The sequence below is a fragment of the Populus euphratica genome, unplaced genomic scaffold, assembly GCF_000495115.2.
Source record: "Populus euphratica unplaced genomic scaffold, PopEup_1.0 scaffold214.1, whole genome shotgun sequence".
In the NCBI taxonomy this organism is placed as follows: domain Eukaryota; kingdom Viridiplantae; phylum Streptophyta; class Magnoliopsida; order Malpighiales; family Salicaceae; genus Populus; species Populus euphratica.
The window spans coordinates 247,920-267,905 of NW_011500099.1; the positions used below are offsets into that span (position 1 = coordinate 247,920).

General features: G+C 37.1%; 3 protein-coding genes across 8 annotated transcripts; 1 reads left to right on the forward strand and 2 right to left on the reverse strand.

Moving 5' to 3' along the window:
• Window positions 1-2,293: 2,293 nt before the first annotated feature.
• On the forward strand, window positions 2,294-3,993 carry LOC105109412 (2-oxoglutarate (2OG) and Fe(II)-dependent oxygenase superfamily protein). Its single transcript, XM_011004125.1, has 3 exons — window positions 2,294-2,469; window positions 2,688-2,914; window positions 3,113-3,993. The coding sequence occupies exons 1-3, from the start codon at window positions 2,362-2,364 to the stop codon at window positions 3,708-3,710; spliced, it is 933 nt and encodes a 310-aa protein (XP_011002427.1). The 5' UTR covers window positions 2,294-2,361; the 3' UTR covers window positions 3,711-3,993.
• A 708-nt stretch (window positions 3,994-4,701) lies between these two features.
• On the reverse strand, window positions 4,702-11,533 carry LOC105109414 (NAD kinase 2, chloroplastic-like). 5 transcript variants are annotated; one of them, XM_011004131.1, is made up of 9 exons: window positions 11,101-11,532; window positions 8,127-9,641; window positions 7,794-8,078; window positions 7,000-7,121; window positions 6,757-6,898; window positions 6,446-6,670; window positions 5,865-5,939; window positions 5,263-5,364; window positions 4,702-5,176 (listed from the first exon to the last, which is right to left on the reverse strand). In XM_011004131.1, the coding sequence occupies exons 1-9, from the start codon at window positions 11,326-11,328 to the stop codon at window positions 4,973-4,975; spliced, it is 2,898 nt and encodes a 965-aa protein (XP_011002433.1). In that variant the 5' UTR covers window positions 11,329-11,532; the 3' UTR covers window positions 4,702-4,972. The 5 variants fall into 5 exon arrangements, with proteins under 5 accessions (XP_011002433.1, XP_011002430.1, XP_011002429.1 ...); XM_011004128.1 differs by having other exon boundaries at window positions 8,127-9,644; XM_011004127.1 differs by having other exon boundaries at window positions 7,794-9,641; window positions 11,101-11,533.
• Window positions 11,534-12,378: 845 nt separating this feature from the next.
• Window positions 12,379-19,852, reverse strand: MEI1 (transcription coactivator). Of its 2 annotated transcripts, XM_011004132.1 has the most exons (17): window positions 19,521-19,850; window positions 19,400-19,442; window positions 19,121-19,242; window positions 18,730-18,837; window positions 18,019-18,163; window positions 17,849-17,940; window positions 17,355-17,448; window positions 16,709-17,204; window positions 16,352-16,494; window positions 15,786-16,150; window positions 15,507-15,674; window positions 14,487-14,777; window positions 13,944-14,360; window positions 13,817-13,861; window positions 13,652-13,737; window positions 13,113-13,200; window positions 12,379-12,978 (listed from the first exon to the last, which is right to left on the reverse strand). In XM_011004132.1, the coding sequence occupies exons 1-17, from the start codon at window positions 19,698-19,700 to the stop codon at window positions 12,901-12,903; spliced, it is 2,961 nt and encodes a 986-aa protein (XP_011002434.1). In that variant the 5' UTR covers window positions 19,701-19,850; the 3' UTR covers window positions 12,379-12,900. The 2 variants fall into 2 exon arrangements, with proteins under 2 accessions (XP_011002434.1, XP_011002435.1); XM_011004133.1 differs by lacking the exon at window positions 12,379-12,978 and having other exon boundaries at window positions 13,117-13,200; window positions 13,817-13,854; window positions 19,521-19,852.
• Window positions 19,853-19,986: the final 134 nt, after the last annotated feature.

The following is a 19,986-nucleotide window of genomic DNA, read 5'->3' on the forward strand; positions in this document are numbered from 1 at the left end:
TGCTTATTAATTTATTCTTTATATATTCTCACCGAGGTGCAGGCCATGGAGGTCCAAAAGAACTTGGGACGTTGAGGGAGTGCTGGCTAGCATTCCAAAGTCACCACTGATGTCCATTTTGTGACCATGCACGATCTCTCCCGCGATAAAACATTTGCTTTCAAACTACGGCTAGCTAGCTACTGATACTAACACTAACACATCAGCTTTTTTTCTGTTTTCTATTTGTAGGGATTTGAATGAGAGGGTGACACGGATATATCATATGGTGATGATGTCTTCTCTACCACAAATATAAAGGACAGAAATGATAAGATCCAGCTTTGAGGATACGTATGGCACTGTCATATGTATACTACGTGGCTAAAAGAAGAATCACTGAATCATGTTATGATTGATTGTATCTTGGAAACATGCTAGTTATGCAAATCAGACCATATTTTTTCTTACAATTTTTACGACTTACAATTACTACAAGGTACATCAATGGATTAGGTAGCCTTCCAACATTAGCTCTTCAAGAACAGCAATGATTTAGATGGCTTTCTAACTTTTAGTTCTACAAGTACAGCGATGAAATAGATAGCTTCCTAACATTATCTCTACAATTACAGCAATGATCGATGTTGATATGGTTAATTTTCCGACATTTCTTATTGATCGAGCGGTCCATATATACTCTGTCCGATCCTATATGTATCCTAACATTCAGACAAATATAAGAATCAGATCAGAAGAAGAACATCCACCCAAGCTCCAACAGTACTAGAGATATCCCAAAACTACTACTAAACAATCAAAATACCATTTTAGCCAGCGAGCTCGCATGCATGCATTATAACCAACGAAATATTAGTATATATTATCAAATATAACGCATATGATGTACAACTAGTATGAGGTTGACAATATATTAAATTAATATTATATCATTGGCTTGCATTATATTATGGGTTGAATTGGATTTTTTTTTAATATACAAAAAAAACATTAATATATTTGTAATAAAAAAATTAATTAGTATAGAGATTAACTCGACGTGATCTGATTAACTTAACGAGTTTAAAGACAAACATTGTTAATATATTTGTAATAAAGAGATTAATTAGTATAGAGGTTAACTCGATGTGATCTGATTAACTTAACGAGTTTAAAGAAAACACATATTGCTGATGAAAGATAGAGAAAAAACAAATAAAAAATTAAAACTAAAAGTATTGAATCTGAAATACCAACAAGGACCGAAATTGATTTTCTAGATAGGAGAGATAAATGGAGGGGGAAAAGAAAGGGTCACCGACGACAAATCAACTAATTTTAAATATCACGTGTCATCAATAAAGAAAAAGAACATGAAGGAGAACCAAATAAGATGGTAGAAATTTATTGACTACCATCGTAAAACGCTGCACACGTTGTCTAAAATACATCACATTTTTCATGTATTAGCACTTGTTAGGTACTCGTCAATAACTTTGTTGATTTAAAAATTATTAATCAAATTGTAAATTATATTAGTATCTTCAACCAATCTAACAATTACAAAAAAAAAAAATACAAGATAACAAGACATCAATATCCCTATTTCAATAGCTTAGTTTTTGTCTCTAAGATAATATACGTAGTCATACAATATATATATATATAAAAGACAACACTCTTGCCCTACAATGTTAGTTTTTTATTTTTTTTATTTCTATTATAGGGGTATTTTGATTCTTTTACTATTATAAATATATTGAATAAACAAGAATGCCTCCTTCGAACAAGTCTATAATGCACCATATGAAAAGATAGATACCCCTGGTTAAAAAACGAGCAACTTTTCTTGTAAATGATAAAAAGATTATTGCATTACAGTGGTGAATAAAAAAAATATAAAAGGAGCTACAATGTTTTTACCTTCAGATTTAGTTGTTGTTTTTTTCCTTTTCACTTTGCCTTCGGCTACCTTTGCAACTAATTATGGAAAGAAATGATAGGATGTAATTGTTTATGTTTTTTGAAGTAGAAAGAAATCTGACAGTTAGAATATAGAAAAGGGAGGTATGCATACGCAATCACCTCACCTGAAAGAAACTACGAAAGAGCAATGGAATGCTTCTGTTTAGGCATTACGTGGCTATTAAAGCGTTGACCTTAAGCAACAATGTCGCCGTCCCACGTACCTCACCCCAAAGGCTTCTTAATTATTTTAAGGGGAAAAAAAACAAATAAAAGTAATTAAGAAGATAGTTGACAATCTAGATGGCGGGAAATCTTTACTATAAATAACCCCCCATGCAACCCCTTCCATTCGCAATCACAATAAAAGCAATCTCTCCCTCTCCTCCTCTGACCTTGTGTTCGGCTCATTGTTCCATGGCAATTCCAGTGATTGATTTCTCTAAGGTTAATGGCACAGGCGAAGAGAGGGCCAAGACAATGGCTCAGATTGCCAATGGATGCGAGGAGTGGGGTTTCTTCCAGGTAATTTTATTTTTTATGTAGTTTCAGGGCAATGTTTGTTGGATGATCATAACTCATAAAACTGGGTCTTAGAAAAGAATGGTGGATAATATTGGATTCCCTGACCATTCAAGCCTTTACCCTCAAAAAGAATTTCCTGGTGTGGCATTACCTGCCAAGAGCTTATGGTGTAAGAGAATTTCTCTAAATTAATGCGCATTGTTCATGACTTGTTACAGCTGATGAACCATGGAATCCCAGAGGAGCTCCTAGAGAGGGTGAAGAAGGTTTGCTCAGAATACTTTAAGCTGGAAAGAGAAGAAACCTTCAAGAACTCAACAGTAGCAAAGACTTTGAATGACTTGGCTGGGAAGAAGAGCGGTGAGAAATTGGAGAGCGTGGACTGGGAAGATGTCATCACTCTCCTAGATAACAACGAGTGGCCATCCAAAACCCCCGGATTCAAGTAAGTATAAGCACTTCCAATTTCCATGCATGATTTCTCTATCCTCTGAAACTCGTATAAACAAAAGGTGACTCGATAAAAGAACAGACTCGGCACAGACAAATGTAGCTCAACTTTCATCATCCCTGAAAATTACCAATGGTATAACTAATCAAAGAAAAACAGGCGGTGTATATAACTTTCTGGCATTAATGACAGGGAAACCATGACTGAATACCGTGCTGAGCTGAAGAAATTGGCCGAGAAGGTCATGGAAGTGATGGATGAGAACTTGGACTTACCAAAAGGATACATCAAGAAGGCATTCGATGACGGAGAAGGAGACGGTGCCTTCTTTGGTACCAAGGTTAGCCACTACCCACCATGTCCTCATCCTGAGCAAATCGATGGTCTCCGAGCCCACACCGATGCTGGGGGTGTCATCTTACTCTTCCAAGATGATGTGGTAGGCGGCCTTCAAATCCTCAAAGATGGGCAATGGATTGATGTCCAGCCAATGAAGAACACTATTGTCATCAATACCGGTGATCAGATTGAGGTCCTTAGCAATGGCCGATACAAGAGTACATGGCACCGTGTTTTGGCCTCCCCGGACGGGAACAGAAGGTCAATTGCTTCTTTCTATAATCCATCGCTTAAGGCAACTGTAGCTCCTGCACCAGCATTGGTGGAGAAAGATAGCGAAAAGATCAATCAAACTTACCCCAAGTTTTTGTTTGGTGATTACATGTCTGTTTATGCTGAGCAGAAGTTCCTTCCGAAAGAGCCCAGGTTCCAAGCTGCAACGGCCATGTAAAAAGGAGCAGCAGCTTCACATTAAGAAGATGAAACCTTTTCTTTTTCTAGTATAAGTTTTTAGTGACAGGTAATTTGCCTCATGGCAGAAGGCTTCTTTCTCTTGATCATACATATGAAGAGAAACGAAAGCTTGTTATATCCGTGTGTTTTCTTTTGATTGTCTATGTAATTTCCTTGTTTTGCAATGATGAGGTGCTTACACTACATTTGCTAAAGTTTGCTTTGTACAATAATAGTATCCTATATAAACAGTACTGTGAAAGCTCTACATCTTCAAGAAACTATATTTTTCCTTTCCTTTTTACCAGACTCTGTTTGTGTAATACACTACAGGATTTGATGAGAAAACTTGTCGATGGGGAACAAAGAGAAATCATTGAGGGAAGCGGGGTGAAGAAGAGTCCAGCAAGTCTATATATATATATGATAGGAGATGCAGAAACAAAGCGCTGGTTTGTTTAGATGGTTGTTACATAGAAGAGAAAAGGAGAGAGCGCCCAGTGTTGTAAACAATTTTAATGGTCACATCTGATCCTTTCATCCACTTGTATGTGTGCACAAAGCAGAAATTTGATGAACATGAGTTTTATGGAGTGATCACGAATTGAAAATCTGAGGGTTCTTGAGCCCAAAATTAAAGCACAAAGGTTAGAATGGCCAGCATCTAAGCCTTAAGGGACCATATAAGTAATTAACCCTGTGTTTGATGCATTGATCAAGATCATTAATGGTGCTTTAAAGATTTTTCTAATTTTCATTATCTCACAAATAGAGAGCGGTGCGGCATCCAGATTCAAGGAGTACCTAGATAATACACAAGCTTTCGATACCACGCCAGTATAATATCCACTCTGCCTGCGCTTTTTTAAGTTATTTTATATTCTGTACTCCTTCCTCTATCCTAGGAATTCCAACGCATTACTAAAGAAGGCGCACATCATATATAAATAAAGTTTTATCAACAGAGTATGAGCAACCAGGCACCGAGAATGTAGGTCCAGCCAAAGCTGAAAGGTTATGTTTCTATTGCCAATAGTCATTCATAGTATATACTTGCATTATCATTATCGACAAGAAGAAGAAGAAATGGCAAACCCTATCCTCATGTGGGAGTCAATGTTGGTAATGACTAATTAATAGTATTTACTCACTGTATGTTCAATTTTCTGTAGTAATCCTAATTTACAATCTGCACAGAAATTTACACAAACCTCGATCCTGGCTTGAAAATGGAGTAGGTTTCTCTTCAGTTTCTGAACTTCAAAGGGCCTTCTGATCTAGTCTCTCATTCCAGTTTAGGCAGCGGATCAAGCTGTGAAACCAATCGCCTGTTTGATCAGATTTGTTGACTGTTGGAAGCGGGTGCTGGCTCATAGATATCCGGACTGAATCCCCTCTTGAGAGCTGCTGCCTCCTCTTCCCATCAAAAGAAACCCATGCATTACTTCGAGCATCCTCTGGAATCTGTTTGATCAGCAATTATAAATCCTCAATCTGAAGAATATAACAGAAAGAAACATGAATGCAGAATCTGAGAGCGTTTAGTTTACCTTCAATTCAAGTCTTGCAGAATCTGGAAGGATGACTGGCCTAAATGACAGAGAATGCGGGCAGATAGGGGTAAACAACATGCAAGGAACATTTGGATGCACCTGATCCAGTATACACATCAATACACAGATGATTATGTTAATTGGAAATGGCCAGAAATAGCAATAACCACAGGGAATATATTAAGACCGTGTTTGCATTAGAGGTTTCAAGAGGAAAGGAAGGGAAATGAGCCCTCGATCTTGCTTGTCAATCCTTTTGCGAGGGAAAAAGGGATTGATAGAGATGGTTTTCCATTAACATGGCTTTATAGATCAAGAAATGGGTGGAAGAAGAAGAAGAATAGATAGCACAAAATCCAACTACAAGGAACAAACTTAAGTCCGATTTCTCAAAATATATTCACTCTGGCAATTCTTAAAGAGTGCATGGACAAATTTGTACAACTTTCCCTCATCCTAATGAAACAAGGCTCCCCCCAAAAAAATTAAGATTTAGGCATGAAAACTCAAAATAATGTAAGAATTGACATCTAAGATTTGATAACTATCTGGATGCTAAATATCACAAATTGCAAGAGACACTCAAAAGGACAGTTTACCATGGAACCTCCTGCGGCTGTGGAATAAGCAGTGCTTCCTGTAGGTGTGGCCACTATGACTCCATCACCTTGCACCTAGAAGAAAAGGTATTCATAAAAATAAGCACGGAAATATCATTGAAGATGTGAAAATTTCTTGTATGCTATGTATATGCTTAAACATGCAGAATGAGCATAAATTTTCATTGCTGTAAAAAAACTAAAATACAACTTAATTTTTTTCTAAGCAGAGGAGCAAACATAAGTCTTGCTCCTTGTGAAATAATTGAGGGCAGAATACAAGAATGTGAATTTGTGTCATCTGAGACATGATATTGCCAAACTCACCTTGGTTATAAAAGGTATTCATAAAATAAGTACGAAAATATCATTGAAGATGTGAAAATCTCTTGTATGCTATGTATATGTGTAACCATGCAGAATGTGGAGTAAATGTGCATTGCTGTTGAAACACAAAAATAAAACTTAAATTTGTTCTAATCGTTAGAGCCAATATAAGTCTTGTCCCTTGTGAAATAATTGAGGGCAGTATGCAATAATGTGAATTTGGGTCTTCTGAGACATGATATTGCCAAACTCACCTTGGTTATAAGTCGGTCATGTTCATAGCATTCAATCTTAGAAAGATATGGATTAGAACCCCGATCAACCACCATCTCATTTAAGACATCAAAAACTTTCCCGGGCACTGCTTTACCATTGCGAAAGATTTCACACCGGAGGCGCATTCTAAGAGTTATATAAACACCGTCCAAGGTCTTATTCCCATGAATAACTTGTCTCAAGTCCTGCCTGTAGTCTTCAAACTATATCAAAAAGAAAGAACAAAAGGCAGCAGTCAAGTATGAGAGCATAAAAACACCATTAACAAAACATGAGGTATCAAACTTACATAATGAGAAGTCAGAAATCCAAGAGATCCAAGGTTGAAGGACACAACAGGTGGAACCGCCCCTCGAAATAAATTTGATGCATGTAGTATAACCCCATCTCCCCCCAAGCATGCCACAAAATCAACCCTCTCATGAAGATCACTGAATCAAGAGATGCACATACTACCAGTGAGGCATTTGGAATATAAAATTATACATCAATGTCTTTGCTTGTTTGGATCCCAATTCCCAACTTCCGGTACCTGGTATCTTGACTATAAAAGGTCTGAACAAATCCAAACCCTGGAATTCTAGCAAATATGTCATGAACGTCAGGTTCAACAAGAACATTCATTTTCTCTTGGTGATACAAGAAGTAGGCAACCTGCCAACAGACAGAAAAATAAGTTAGGATTACTACACATGAATAAAATGATTTCAGTGGTGCTCATTACTACGAAGTTCTGAAAGCATTGTCCTGAGTTAATCCCTGCTTCCATTTTCAATTATCACTACTCAGCACCTGTAGGACCCGCAAACTGTTTCCCCTATGGGTACCCTCTGCATTCATGTTCAACCAACCATAAGACACGATGGATATCAATTTCCATCAACATTTTCCAAGCACTGAGTGATGAACTCAATGGACAAAGTTTGTCTTAAGGAAATTGCAAGACAAAGTGTTATTCCATGCAAAAAGGCTTCATTTGTGTTCTTATGTTCTCGTAATTCTGGGGAATGTAATATTTAAGGCTTTGTTTGAAAGAAATTTGTCTCTAGACTTCACACTTCGAATTGAGTGAATGAGAATGCAACTGCATATGTTGATTTTCTCTATGCTGCAATGGAAAATTTTCAAATTGAGAAAAACCCAATTTGAACTTTTTTGGATAAAAATTCAAGTAAAAACTTGATCTATTTTTAATGACTGTGCAGATGCTTTGATCCTTGGAAATTTGGAACAATGTCTACACAGTTATGGTTTCATAATTAACTTATATCAAGAAGCCAATTTTCCAGGAATTTGGCATCAATTGAGGATATTTTTACATAGTACCTCTTTTGCTTCTTCCATGAGTTCTTTCCCCAGCTTCTTCAGCAACAATACTGTCTTTGGCGTAGTTTTCCACATAAGCATCTGTTGCTGGGTGCTAGGATGAGTGAAGGCCAGGGAAGATTCTGTAACCTGCTCTCTGGTGCAGGAGAATCCATCTGTCCGCACAAGAAACATCTCTGCTTTCCTTCTTGACTGCACCCTTACAACACCAGTTGCAGAAGCACACATGTTTCCTTCAATAGTGCACATGCCATCATCACTAGAGGCTGAGGAAACAACACCATTGTTTGTATTATCATCCTTAATTATTTTACGTGCAAGATGCTCATTCATGCCTGAACCAGCAGAAGTATTACTACATCCATTCAGATGCTTGTCACTGTCAGCAGGTGAGCTCTGAGGCTTTGGAGATGCATTTTTACCACTTACTAATCCGTAGGATCTTTTTGCCTCCACGAACCCTAACTCAGGATCAATACCATCAACTTTCGGGACTGTCGCAACACCTGTCGTTCTAGAAACAAGCAACTTTTCAAACCCTTTCAACTGATACTTAGAGTATGTTGGAGGTGTGATTTTTTTAGTTCGGAAAAATCTGGACATCTCTGCTTTGGAAAAGAAATCGCAAGGAGGGACCTGAGCCTTCAGAGGGTCAGCTTCCAAGGAGATGTTTGCTGAGAATCCTACCCCATTATCTACCATTTCTAATGGAATAGAACCCTGAACAGAAGCATGGCCATTGTATCCCCCATTAATGATCTGACCATTTTCATCCTTTGGAGAGACAACTTCATTAGATGCTCCATTTGAACCATGATCTTTATCCAAAGCCTCTGGCAGAGATCCATTTTCCTGTCCTGAAAGGGACCCCCCTCTAAGGATGATGGAAGGTCCCTGCCTACTTCCCACATCTCTCTGAGTGGTAATCTGAGATGCACTGCGAGTCATATACTGCCTCCATCTGGAGACCATAGCAGAAGTTCTCCATACTCCTTCCTTGCTGTGGAGATAGATGGGCTTTTTGCTGAAATCTGAAACCAAAGAAGCAAACTTTTCAACCTGGTCCATTGAAGGTGCTGTCCTAACTTCAACAGGAATTTTAATCAATTCAACCTTCCCAGCTGCAATAGCATCAGCTACCTCTGCTTCATACAAGTTATCCTTAATAATTTCCGCCCTAAGATCTAAAATGGTCTTGAATCCTCTCTCCAGTAACCACTTTAGACCTTCCTCTGTTACCTGCCCACCCCTCCAAAATGCAGCCTCAGAATTTTTGGACATTAGATCTTCTTTAGAAGTGGATAAATAAACTGCATTCCAATTTGCAAACAGCATATGACAAGGACAATCATCAAGCCGGGGAAAACCAGAATCATAACACACATTCTTCAACCTCTGTAGTTTCCTCCATACATCTAGGCTTCGATCATAGTCAGGTGTCAAATAGTTTTCAAGAGCAACATGCAAACTCTCACAGCACCTTTTCATCTCACTCCTGAAAATGGCTAGAGGTGGAAGTTTATCCTCCATTGCACTAACTTCTGCATCCCGAAAGGAACTCATGATGGAAGATCTTCCAGAAAGAACATCTTCTCTTCCTTTATTCAAAAGCGAAAGGATGCAGCCAAGCACAGATACTATTTTATCTTCCAACAATGGCTTTTCCTCTGGCGTAAAATCATAAGAAATTTTACACTCTCCAGTCAATGGATTGCACAATGTATCCATCAATGCAGCATGAAGCTGTTCGGCTGCTCTAAATATTCTACAATAAGCCTCGACTTCAGCGATGTCCCCGGGAACTGGACCAATCCAGGGCAGCTGTGATGGATCATGAGACTGCCCGATCTTCTAATCAAATATATATCCATGTCAGTCTATCATATGGATGTCTTTCCTATATCATTAAGTGCCCATTTGGGAATAACTAGCTTTTGGCTTTTGTTTACATTCCATGGCTTTATTCAAAAGCAAAATTCCAAAGTGTTTGGTGATACTTAAAAGCTAATATCACAACCACTTCCACACATGACTTTACAGTCATTTTCAGAAGGCAATCCGTAGCTTTTGAGAAGCCACAGCCACAACTAAAAGTCACAGCATTTCCAAACAGACCCTAAATCATGATCTTTTATATCAACCATACATGTTAGATAGAAAATAAGTAAGAACCAAAACACGCAAAGTGGAAATAATATAACATACCTAGAAAATGAGAACAATTATTCTTGTTGATGCAGATAAATTGATAAAAAGGGAAATAGCAACATCAGTTAGGATGTGAAAGTAACATGTAAGTGGATAACCATGAGCACTAAGAAAACAAGATTGTGAGAGTAAGAACAGCTGAAAAGTGGAGCAGAATGTTAGTGGCCACTTCCTGATTTCAATCCCACAATAAGTTTTCAAACTCGGTTTCTCTAATTTGACAGCTTCTGATGATGGGCCTTGCCCTAGCTCAAAGGATACACTTCTGATGAAAAAATGGAAATGTTACCTTGTCAATTTACAACAATGTCATTTTGATGTGTGCTTTCAACCCAAAAAGATCCGTTAAACCCATTATCATTATCCAAGCATTATTTCTCCTTATTATGTAATCTTTTAAGTTCAAGTGTACACTAAACCTTTCAGTGGTACAGAGTCAAATGCTAGAAAACGCATTTATTATGATTACACTCGATACAATAGTTACCATAGTTTTATGGGGATGTAAAGAGTTCACCAAAACGTCTAATTTTGACTAATCATACAGGTTTGCTATTTCATGCCTATAACTATATTTAAAGCCCAAATTGGATGTTGGAAAGAAGGAAAAGCAGATAATTATGCCCAGAAGCTCTTCTTTTAGTTTTTTCCAAGCAAAACTTTGGCGCTCTCTCTCTCACTTTCAAAGACAAAATAACTTAACAACATTGTTGTTTCAATCACAAATATCTACTTAAGAGTACAATTAACTAGTTACAGAACGAAGCTCATTGCAATTTTGAATTCGACAAGCATAGTTCTCACTACTCAGCGGGTTTTAAATTAATTCCAATTGAGAAATTACATGAAGAGCCAGTCAAAAATTGAAGTTCGATCATAATAATCAGTAAGAAAAACCCATTAGCTGATCCAAGAGTCTCAATACGGGCAACATCAAATATTCACGAGTAAGAGTTTCCAAGTCACAGATATCATGTCAATCTTGCCCAGATGAAAAAGAAAAGGGCACCCGTTACTGTCTGGGACATTTAATCGAACAAGATAAATAAAAGAATACGAAGAGATCAGAAAGAAATCATATAGTGAGAAGGAGAATGACCTTAGAGTCCAAACCCAAGTTCACAGAGAAAGACCTGGATAACTCCGCACTGACGACAAACTTAAGCTTTCTCTTGAACCTCTCCTTTCTTTGTAAATAAAAACCACAACCCACCAGTTTACTGTCTCTGTTATGAAGCTTGAACGAGCATGGACATGACGTCAATATTCCGGTGACCGGAGATAACCTATTCATGATGATAGACACGTGGAAGAGACACAGCACCATGCGTGAATGAATTTTGGTTTTGGTGTTTGCTGTTCGGTTTATTTTTTATTTTTTATTTTTTTAGGATAATAAAATAGCGTTTAAGAATTGAGAAAAGAAAAAATTGATGTCGATCTTGTGCATATGAGATGGCGGATAGAAGTTATTTGAATTTAGGAGGTGATATTACTGGTAGCCTTACCTTTTCTAGCTTGTGGTGGTGGTGATGGAATTTATTTTTTTTTCTTTTAAATAAAGCTTTTGTCGTGTTGCTTCTAAAGTTTTTTTATAATGCTAATTTCGACCGAAATTAATTTTTAAGAAACTTTTATGCAGTGAGTTAATGGATTTAGTAAATCTTGTAAACTGAATGATTGAAATTATTTTTCTTACTTTCTTGAAATTATTTTTTATAAAATAGATATATACTATTTACTACTTGGATTCGCTCATTCATTTTATGTATAAAATCATTTTAAAGAATAATTCTGAGAAAAATACTCAATACAATTAGCATTGCTCTTTCTCAATGTCAATTCCTCAAATCCTTCATGTGATTCTTTCCCTTTGTGGGTGTCTTCTCTAATCTACTGTGTTTTTCATTTAATATTAATAGTATATTGATTTAATTGGAGAGGAAAGATGCAAATATTATTGTTGCGAATAGTGGATAAAATATAATTGTATAGTTAAGAGTAAACATTGCCACCACAAAAGAAAATACAGTTACCTCCACTTGATTAGCTTGACGGGGAATTATTGAAGGCTCGTCAAGCAAGCTTCTACTAGTCTCCACTTTTCTAGAACTAAGTTAAAAAAAAAAAAAAAGGAATAAAATCTCAATACTTAAATATGAAGTCTTAAATAAATTCAAAATTAGAGATTGGTCATGAGCTTTGCTCTACAAAAGGAAGACATGCTGATTGTTCAATATCAATGCAAAGGCAGGATTGGATGCCCATTGTTTTATCGACGACAGTCTCGTGAATCTTTAAGGAAAACCACACACACATCAGTTGACAAAATAAACTGCCATATGTTGCAAGTACTATTTCACTAGCTTGCAGATTAAACAAAAAATCATTCACTAATTTTGCATCCATTACAAGAAAAAAAGGTTCTCTCGTTCAAGTTACAACTCATTTTTCAACCCATGAATATTCTAAAATCTAGTCTTTTTTAATCTCAAAATTAATACAACTGATTTTGAAATTTAAGACCCAAAAATAAATATATAAACCAAACGTAAAAAAGGAAAAGGCTAATTAAGATCAATGACTTGTAAGAGTCTATTTAACCTGACCAGCGATTAATTAAGCGTCTGAATTAGTGAAAGATTTCAGTCGACCTTTTCTTTCTTTCATCCAAATCCCAGTCTCCAATTGACAAAACCGAATAGTGGGGACCGATATATATATAGTTGTTTGTCAGCCAGTCTTTGGTGGTGTTAGCGTGGCGCTGCCCAATTTTATTGGACAAAAGTAGCCTCGATAGAATGTTGTATTGACTATCTCTTCCTTTCCCTTTAATACTCTCTGTTCCCGAGATACTTCTTACCTTTCAGTCAGGCAAGGAATGCGCCTGTGCTTCAGCTCAGGTCATGCTACTTCTGGTACGAACTCTATCTATAAGCATTTGCCTCCCTGTCAAATCTTCTTCATAACCAACAACCTACATTTACAGCATCAAGCACCATCATTACAACAGAATCCTTCCTCCATCCAATAAAGGAATACGATGTTGCAACTGTGTTTCAACAATCATGTAGCTGATAAAAAAAATTTAGACGATTAAAGGGCTGAAACCTGAGAGTCTGTTTGTGTTTCGCTGAAACTATCATATGGTCCTCCATTTGCTTCTTTGGGACTGGATAGCTCATCTCTTCTCCCAGTCCTGAAAAGAACAGAGGAACAACACCCAATTCAAAAGAAGTGCACGGGATAAAAAGGAGGGGAAAAGGACCTTTACTAGCACAAGTCAAGAGGACATTTTGAATTTGAGATAAGCACGAAAATCTATCAGTTGGCTGACATTCTGACTTTTTCTTGTTCTCAAGGTTTTGTGTCCTCAATAATGACAAGCAGCCCTAATCAAGAGGGCATTTTCGATTTGAATTAACAAAGAATATTTCTATCCGCTGGCTGACATCCTCTCTTATCTTAAAGTTTCAAGTCCTCAATAATGACAAGGAAAAAACAAAAGAGTTACTCAAAAGAACGAGCGGCACAAGAACACGGCAAACAGTCAAAATTACCAAGGGACCAGTTCGAAAAAAAAGCATATATATAATCATTTATTTGATACCAAAAATACACGCTAATTGCAAACATAAACAAAAACTTGCCTACTTAACCAGTGCTTCGGTAACCCGATCACAGAGGGAGAACCCCCATGGCCTTCACCAAGCATTGAACAGTCAGATGAAAATAGCTGTCCTATTGTCAAGGATTAAACAGAAGCAGAAGTCGCATAGTATATATCTAAAGGAATAATCAGGATCTAAGGATACACTTTTATCACACCCACTCCTCCCTGGTGACTTCTGATCTTGAATCTTGTAGGAAAACCAGACAGAAATTAGTTAACCAGTAAATTGAATGCTAACCATGCAATCAAAAAATAACTGGTGTTTTTACCTTGCTTGTCTGCTCCAACAAGTCCTCAATAGCAGCAGCTACATCAGGAATGTCATGAGAAGATTCTCCATTATCTTTTGCGTCGTCACCTTCAGTGGAATTTATATTGCGGGTAGAATCACTCTTAACTCTAGATGAAAGCAGACTCTTCTGATCATTATCTTTAAGAATCTTTGCCTTTTTACAGATATCAGTAGAATGCTGGGCCTCTTCCATGAAGCTGCTGATTAAACTACCACCAGTTTGGGCTGATGAGTTTCTAAGGCCTTGTGGCTGAGTAATAAATTGAGATGCATTCTCTCCATATATCATTTGAACATCTTGTGTAGGAAACTGGCTCACAGTGCATAATCCTGCCTCTTCATCTTGAGAGGTAATTTCTTTTGGGCAAAACTGATCCACTGCAACAACTTCATTCTGCCAAAACAGTGCACCGGTTGTATAGAGATATTTTGTGCAAACAAGTACCACTCTAAATTTCAGAAGTTCAAGTGCAAGTGGATGGCGTGTGCATGCATACAAAGAAAAGTATCAGGAATATACCTGCCTGACACACTCGTAAATCCACTCAGATGTAATCAAGTATATGTTCCATTTACAGGCAGCTTCATACTTTGGCCCGCTGGTAAACTTGCATAATAAATGTGTGACCTTTCTAGTCAATTTCTCCACAAATTTAGCTCCAAGAACAAAGCATAAGTTTCTTAATAGCAATCTATCTTTCTCTTCATACTGTGAGATGCAAAAGCGGAATTTTTCAAAACCAGGCAAAGGAATCCGGCAGGGAAGTGGAGAATATATAATATGACTACCGATATCCAGCAGACATCCACCCTTCAATAGCAATCACATTCATTAGCAATTGTAAGTGAAATGGATTAGCAGACAATGAAGCCACAACAAACAAAATGCAAACAAATAATACAATAGCAAGAATAAGGAGCTACAGCAGCAGCAGAAAGAAGAAGATTATTAGACAAGTATTCAGTTTAGGCTATTATTCTTGAGGGATGAAAATACTTCTTAAGTTGATGGTAGAAATTGTGTTTTTCATGATAGCACAGTTGTGGGAAAAGTCAAAAAAATTAATTATACGTAGAGTCCATGGACTTGTTCTTGGAAGAAAAGGTACCAAATGCATACCTAAAGATGGTGCCTAGTAAAATAAGCTAAATCAAATTGGAGTTCTCAACCTCTTCTTTTTGCGTGTATTTATTTAGGAAAGAATCCATGGACTTTTACTTGAAGAATAATTTGAAGCATCAGCTAAGAAAGGTAAGAAAAGGTTATAGAAAACACCCAAGTGCTCGTTGTTTTTCTTCATGTCCCCACTTCTCTCCATGTAACAAATTCACATAAAAATCTCTCCCATTTCTTGTTCCTCCCCCTCAATGAAGTGATAAAGCTAAATATGAGGTGGAACATCAATGCATGCGCATGCTGATTCTTAACTGGAAGTAGAATCTGAGCCTCTATAATTCAAATCCTAATCAACAAATAATCATGCCACAATGAAACATTACTAAAAAAGAACATCGATGGTTACAAGTCACCCAAATATACCTCCAAACAAGACCGGACCCAGTGACTGGACACGTAAAGAGTCTGGGGATCATCAGCAGACCTAGATATCACACCATGGCATTCAATCATGAAGTGCACTTTCTGTTTTGCTATATCTACCAACACCTCACCTCCTCCTAGATTGATCCATTGCACAATTTCAGATCTCTGGCAGGAAAAAAATAAAACAATTAGAACATCACCAGACATTCCATGCAATAATTTAACTGCAATAGTTGGATATAAATGTATAAGAGAATGAAAATTTCAACTGGTTACCCTATCTTCAGGAAAGCTTTTTGAAAAACAAAATGTTTTCCCCTGAAATACATTTATTGACTTCATCCTTTGAACATCTAGACCACTGCAATCATTTTGAGTCCTTTTTGCACCCTTCTTTGGATCGTTTACAACAGGAAATACATTTTGTTGGGACCACCTCACAGTCCCTTCCAAAGGGGTACTCAAATTTATGTTCATTTCTGGTTTCGCATCTCTGTTTTCTTTCAATAATGATTGCATTCTAAGGCCAGAATTTGCACCACCGAGCACCTGATCAGAGTGAATGCTTGGATGAACAGTGAAATTCTTAGCTTGATTACGAGCCATGCCTGTAATTGTTCCTTTGAGAGAGCTCACGGGATCTACATGATCAGGTTGAGGAGTTAGAGAACATAACAAACATGCATGACAAGAGATTTTTAACAGCTTATTTACCAGAACAAAAATTAATCTCAGCAAAACACATAAAAAATAAATAAGTAACAAAATATGTCCAGTCTGATCATGAATAGAACAAAACAAACAAAAGTCAAAAGAAAGTCATCATAGAGTCATTAGAAAACCTTTGGGAAGAAGTAAATCATACGCAATATGCTGACAGAGAACAGGGATCTCTTTCTTTTCACGATCACAATCTTCAAGCCAGGCAGCTCTAACAACATTAATAACACCAGAAGCTGCAAGCCCTCTTAACTCCTTCTTTTCACTACAGTACATTAAGCATGTGAGAGACCAGGAATGTAAAGAATAAGAGATTCCCCAAATTCATCATGCCAAGCAGAAAGATCAAATCAACAAAATTTAAATTAACTGAAAACATAAGCAAGTTGGCATGGGATGATAATACATGAGAACCATTGCTTAAAAGAACCTGAAACAAATAAGGATAGTGGAAGAAAGCCAAGGCACAGAATGCTTACACCTCTGTCGGAGCCCCAACAACAATATGGGTCAATTTATCATTGAAAGTCATATACCGCGACCCCCCACCTTTCCGCACCATATTAACTAGTTTGCGTAATTCAGGAGCTTCAAAACCAACAAGTGATATTCTACACTCCGACAAGTACATATCACTATCTTCAGATTGAGAGTCATCGGCAACACAACCATCAAGGTTTGTTGCGATTGTTTCCTTTACCATAGGCTTATCACAGTCCACCACTTTTATAGAAACAGGACAATCTGAAAACATAGAAGACATGTTTTGTGAGAGTGTAGCTTCCAAGTCTGGATCTGAAGACCCAGCACACGTAGTAGCAGGCAAATTTGATTCTGAAGCCACTGAGGATGGGACAGAAAGCGTGTTCCCAATACACTTGTCTTGACTGTGTTGTGCAATCATGGGACCCCTCACTGTTTTGCTTGAAGATAGACAACCACCCTGGACAGGATAGGACTCCTCGTTAAGACACGCTATTCATCAAAGAAGGTGATTCGAAGTCAGATGCAATTTTTACAATCTCTAAAAATTTAATTGAATAACATGTTATGAATCCATGAATAAAAACAAAATTACTTCAAAATATTATTTAAATTTATAGCATCTATAATGTAAAGCACTACCTTTGCAAGCAACAGATTGATCAAACCATTTCCTCGTTACAATATGAATGTGGCCCCATCTTCTGGCAACCTTGTATTTGTCACCTTCAGGAGCGTACAAGCAGTCAAGAAAACAAATACACAAGCTTGATTACGCCTTTAGAAACGTTTATCATTCAGGACTGCCAGTTCTTGTACATATATTGCTATCTATTACTATATTTCCCAAGCCCAGAAAATGCATGAGATGTTTAAATCCCCTGAAGAGCAATTGCACAACACAATCCAACACAATCACAGATGCATGTGTGATATACAAGCTTACAACAGTCTAGGATAGGCAAATAAAAGAAAACACATATGAGAAACCATCTGTATGAAAACTAAAATAGACTGAACGGTTTTGTTATAAAAAAAAACACTTAAAAGAAAATTGCTGTAATGCGAGATTGAGAGTTAACAGTATAAAACAGTATCAAGATCAATGGTTTTCTTAAGAAAACAGGAAAGGATATATCAGATATCAAATGTGTACACTTCTTGGTCAGCTCAGCAGAATATTTCCCACCATTTTGTATGATGAGTTTTTCAATCTCCTTCCTTTTATCTGTGAAAATTAGCTAACTGGCATTAGAGAAATATATCTTTTCAGCAACAACAATAAGGAAATAGCTTATATGATAACCTGCTGGTATTCTTGTAACACATATTGTTAATCCAGAAAAAGGAAGAACCCTGTACGATTCCTGAGGAACAACACGGTGCTCATTCCAGCATTGATATAACCAATTAATAGTGACAATTGGTTTCTTCAGCACATTCAAAGCCCACTGCGAAAAGGAAAAGGAAAACAATAAAAAATCAGAAGAGCAATTATAGTAGTTATCAATGTAAATTTACATATCCTAACAATATTCTACCTGACCATCAAAACCTCTACAATAAGGATAGTAAAGATTGAACAATCATAAAGCAGATTGGGAATGGTCATTAAATGATGAAATTTTTAAGGCGTGTCAAATCCTTGTGGGTGGGGCACTACAAAATCTAATGACAGGACTCGATCACAACCTCTATCCAGTGTCAATGGAAAATGTAAGTTTAAACAGCATCGTTAAAAAAAAAATTCCTAAGAAGACATGCTTGATGACAAGCTCCAGTGGTTTAAAGAAAAAAGGAGCACAATCAAGCTCAACAAAATGCATCAATCAGTTTTTGGAAGTCTTAGAAGCTAATTCATTGCATCACGAACACTAACACACATGCATACAGAGAAAGAGCATGAGCGAAGAAGTAGAGCAAGGCATGAAACTAATTGTAGTGCTTGTCCACAAACAAAAGAATTACAACAAAACGAAAAACATTATGAATTTGCAAGAGTCGCCAAGAGCTAGACCTTGTACTTTGCAGCAGAAACATTCTTCACTACGACAAATCTAACATCCACAGATGCTTTAGTCTGCAACACCCCACCCATTGCTGTTACCATCTGTTCAATCTTAACCTGAAACAAAATAAAAAATATTGGAACCTACAGTATTATACATGTAATAATTGGAGAGGGAAGGACATGGAAACTGAAATTTGGACTCCCAACAATCTTCTGAATTAAGAGAGAGAGAGAGAGGCTGGAATGAGCCATTAACCCTTGAACAAAAAGAAAAGAAAAGAAAAAAGAGAGCTCATGACCAAACCGTTTGAATAAATATTGCATATAACCGTTGAACCAAAAAAAAAAAGTTGAAAATAATTCTTGGATAGTCCCCATCGATAAGCACAATACTTACCTTTTCATCCATGTCAAAGCCAGACGCGAGTACTTTGATGCCATCCATTGCAAGGCAGCAAGTGAAGCCCTGCTTAGGAAGTGGTCTATGTTCTTTTGCACAAGAAAGCACACAATGAGGACCTGCTCAAGATTACACAAACAAATAAAGATTGTCAATAAACAAAATTCACTTCATTAATAAGCAAGTTATTTCACACAGCCATATCCCTCCTTATTGAAACTACGCATATCAGCACAGTAAACAAGAAAAAAAATTAAAAAAACTATAAGATAATACCGAGCAAATTGCAGCCCTTAGCTTTAAGATCTTCGAATTTCTCCTGAAAGGTATAAAAACAATCAAATGAAGGTGAAACTGAATTGAAATGTGTAGGAATTGTTTAATTGATAGAACCTACATGATCGGGAGAAGAGATTATGTGGAAATCGTTGGGGCCGTGTCGCGAAGGATCGCAGCAGAGAAATACATCGGCACCGTTGTGCTTGAGACCATCGAGAAGAGCGTCGAAGACCTCAGGAGGAACAAGGTTCCTGGAAATGAACACGTTCGCTCCCTTGAAAGGCCACGTATTCAACATCTTCTTCTATCTCTTGCAAATGCTATGGGTGACCGCATCAGAGAGAGAGAGAAGACTAGTAAGCAAAAGGTAGTGGAGAGTAGGGATTTTATTTGTCTTCCTGGAGGGGAGAGAATTTTTAAAAGTGCGGAGATGTGAAACCACAAAGGGCTAATAAAATGAAAGCGCGGGAAAGGATGGATAGATGGGGTTCTGTCTCTATTTTTATGTTTTTAAAATATTTAAAACTTTTTTTTATTTTAAATTAATATTCTTTATATTTTTAATTATTTTAATATATTATTTT

Coding starts and splice junctions, on each gene's coding strand:
- MEI1 (XM_011004132.1), bottom strand. CDS start 19,700: ATGTTGAATACGTGGCCTTTCAAGGGAGCGAACGTGTTCATTTCCAGG. Junction 17,941..18,018: donor TGTTACAAGAATACCAGCAG/GTTATCATATAA, acceptor TAATTTTCACAG/ATAAAAGGAAGGAGATTGAA. Junction 17,205..17,354: donor TCAATCTGTTGCTTGCAAAG/GTAGTGCTTTAC, acceptor TTTGATGAATAG/CGTGTCTTAACGAGGAGTCC.
- LOC105109414 (XM_011004126.1), bottom strand. CDS start 11,328: ATGGTGCTGTGTCTCTTCCACGTGTCTATCATCATGAATAGGTTATCT. Junction 9,645..11,100: donor ACTTGGGTTTGGACTCTAAG/GTCATTCTCCTT, acceptor ATATTTGATTAG/AAGATCGGGCAGTCTCATGA. Junction 6,671..6,756: donor GATTTCTGACTTCTCATTAT/GTAAGTTTGATA, acceptor TTTTTGATATAG/TTTGAAGACTACAGGCAGGA.
- LOC105109412 (XM_011004125.1), top strand. CDS start 2,362: ATGGCAATTCCAGTGATTGATTTCTCTAAGGTTAATGGCACAGGCGAA. Junction 2,470..2,687: donor AGGAGTGGGGTTTCTTCCAG/GTAATTTTATTT, acceptor GACTTGTTACAG/CTGATGAACCATGGAATCCC. Junction 2,915..3,112: donor TCCAAAACCCCCGGATTCAA/GTAAGTATAAGC, acceptor CATTAATGACAG/GGAAACCATGACTGAATACC.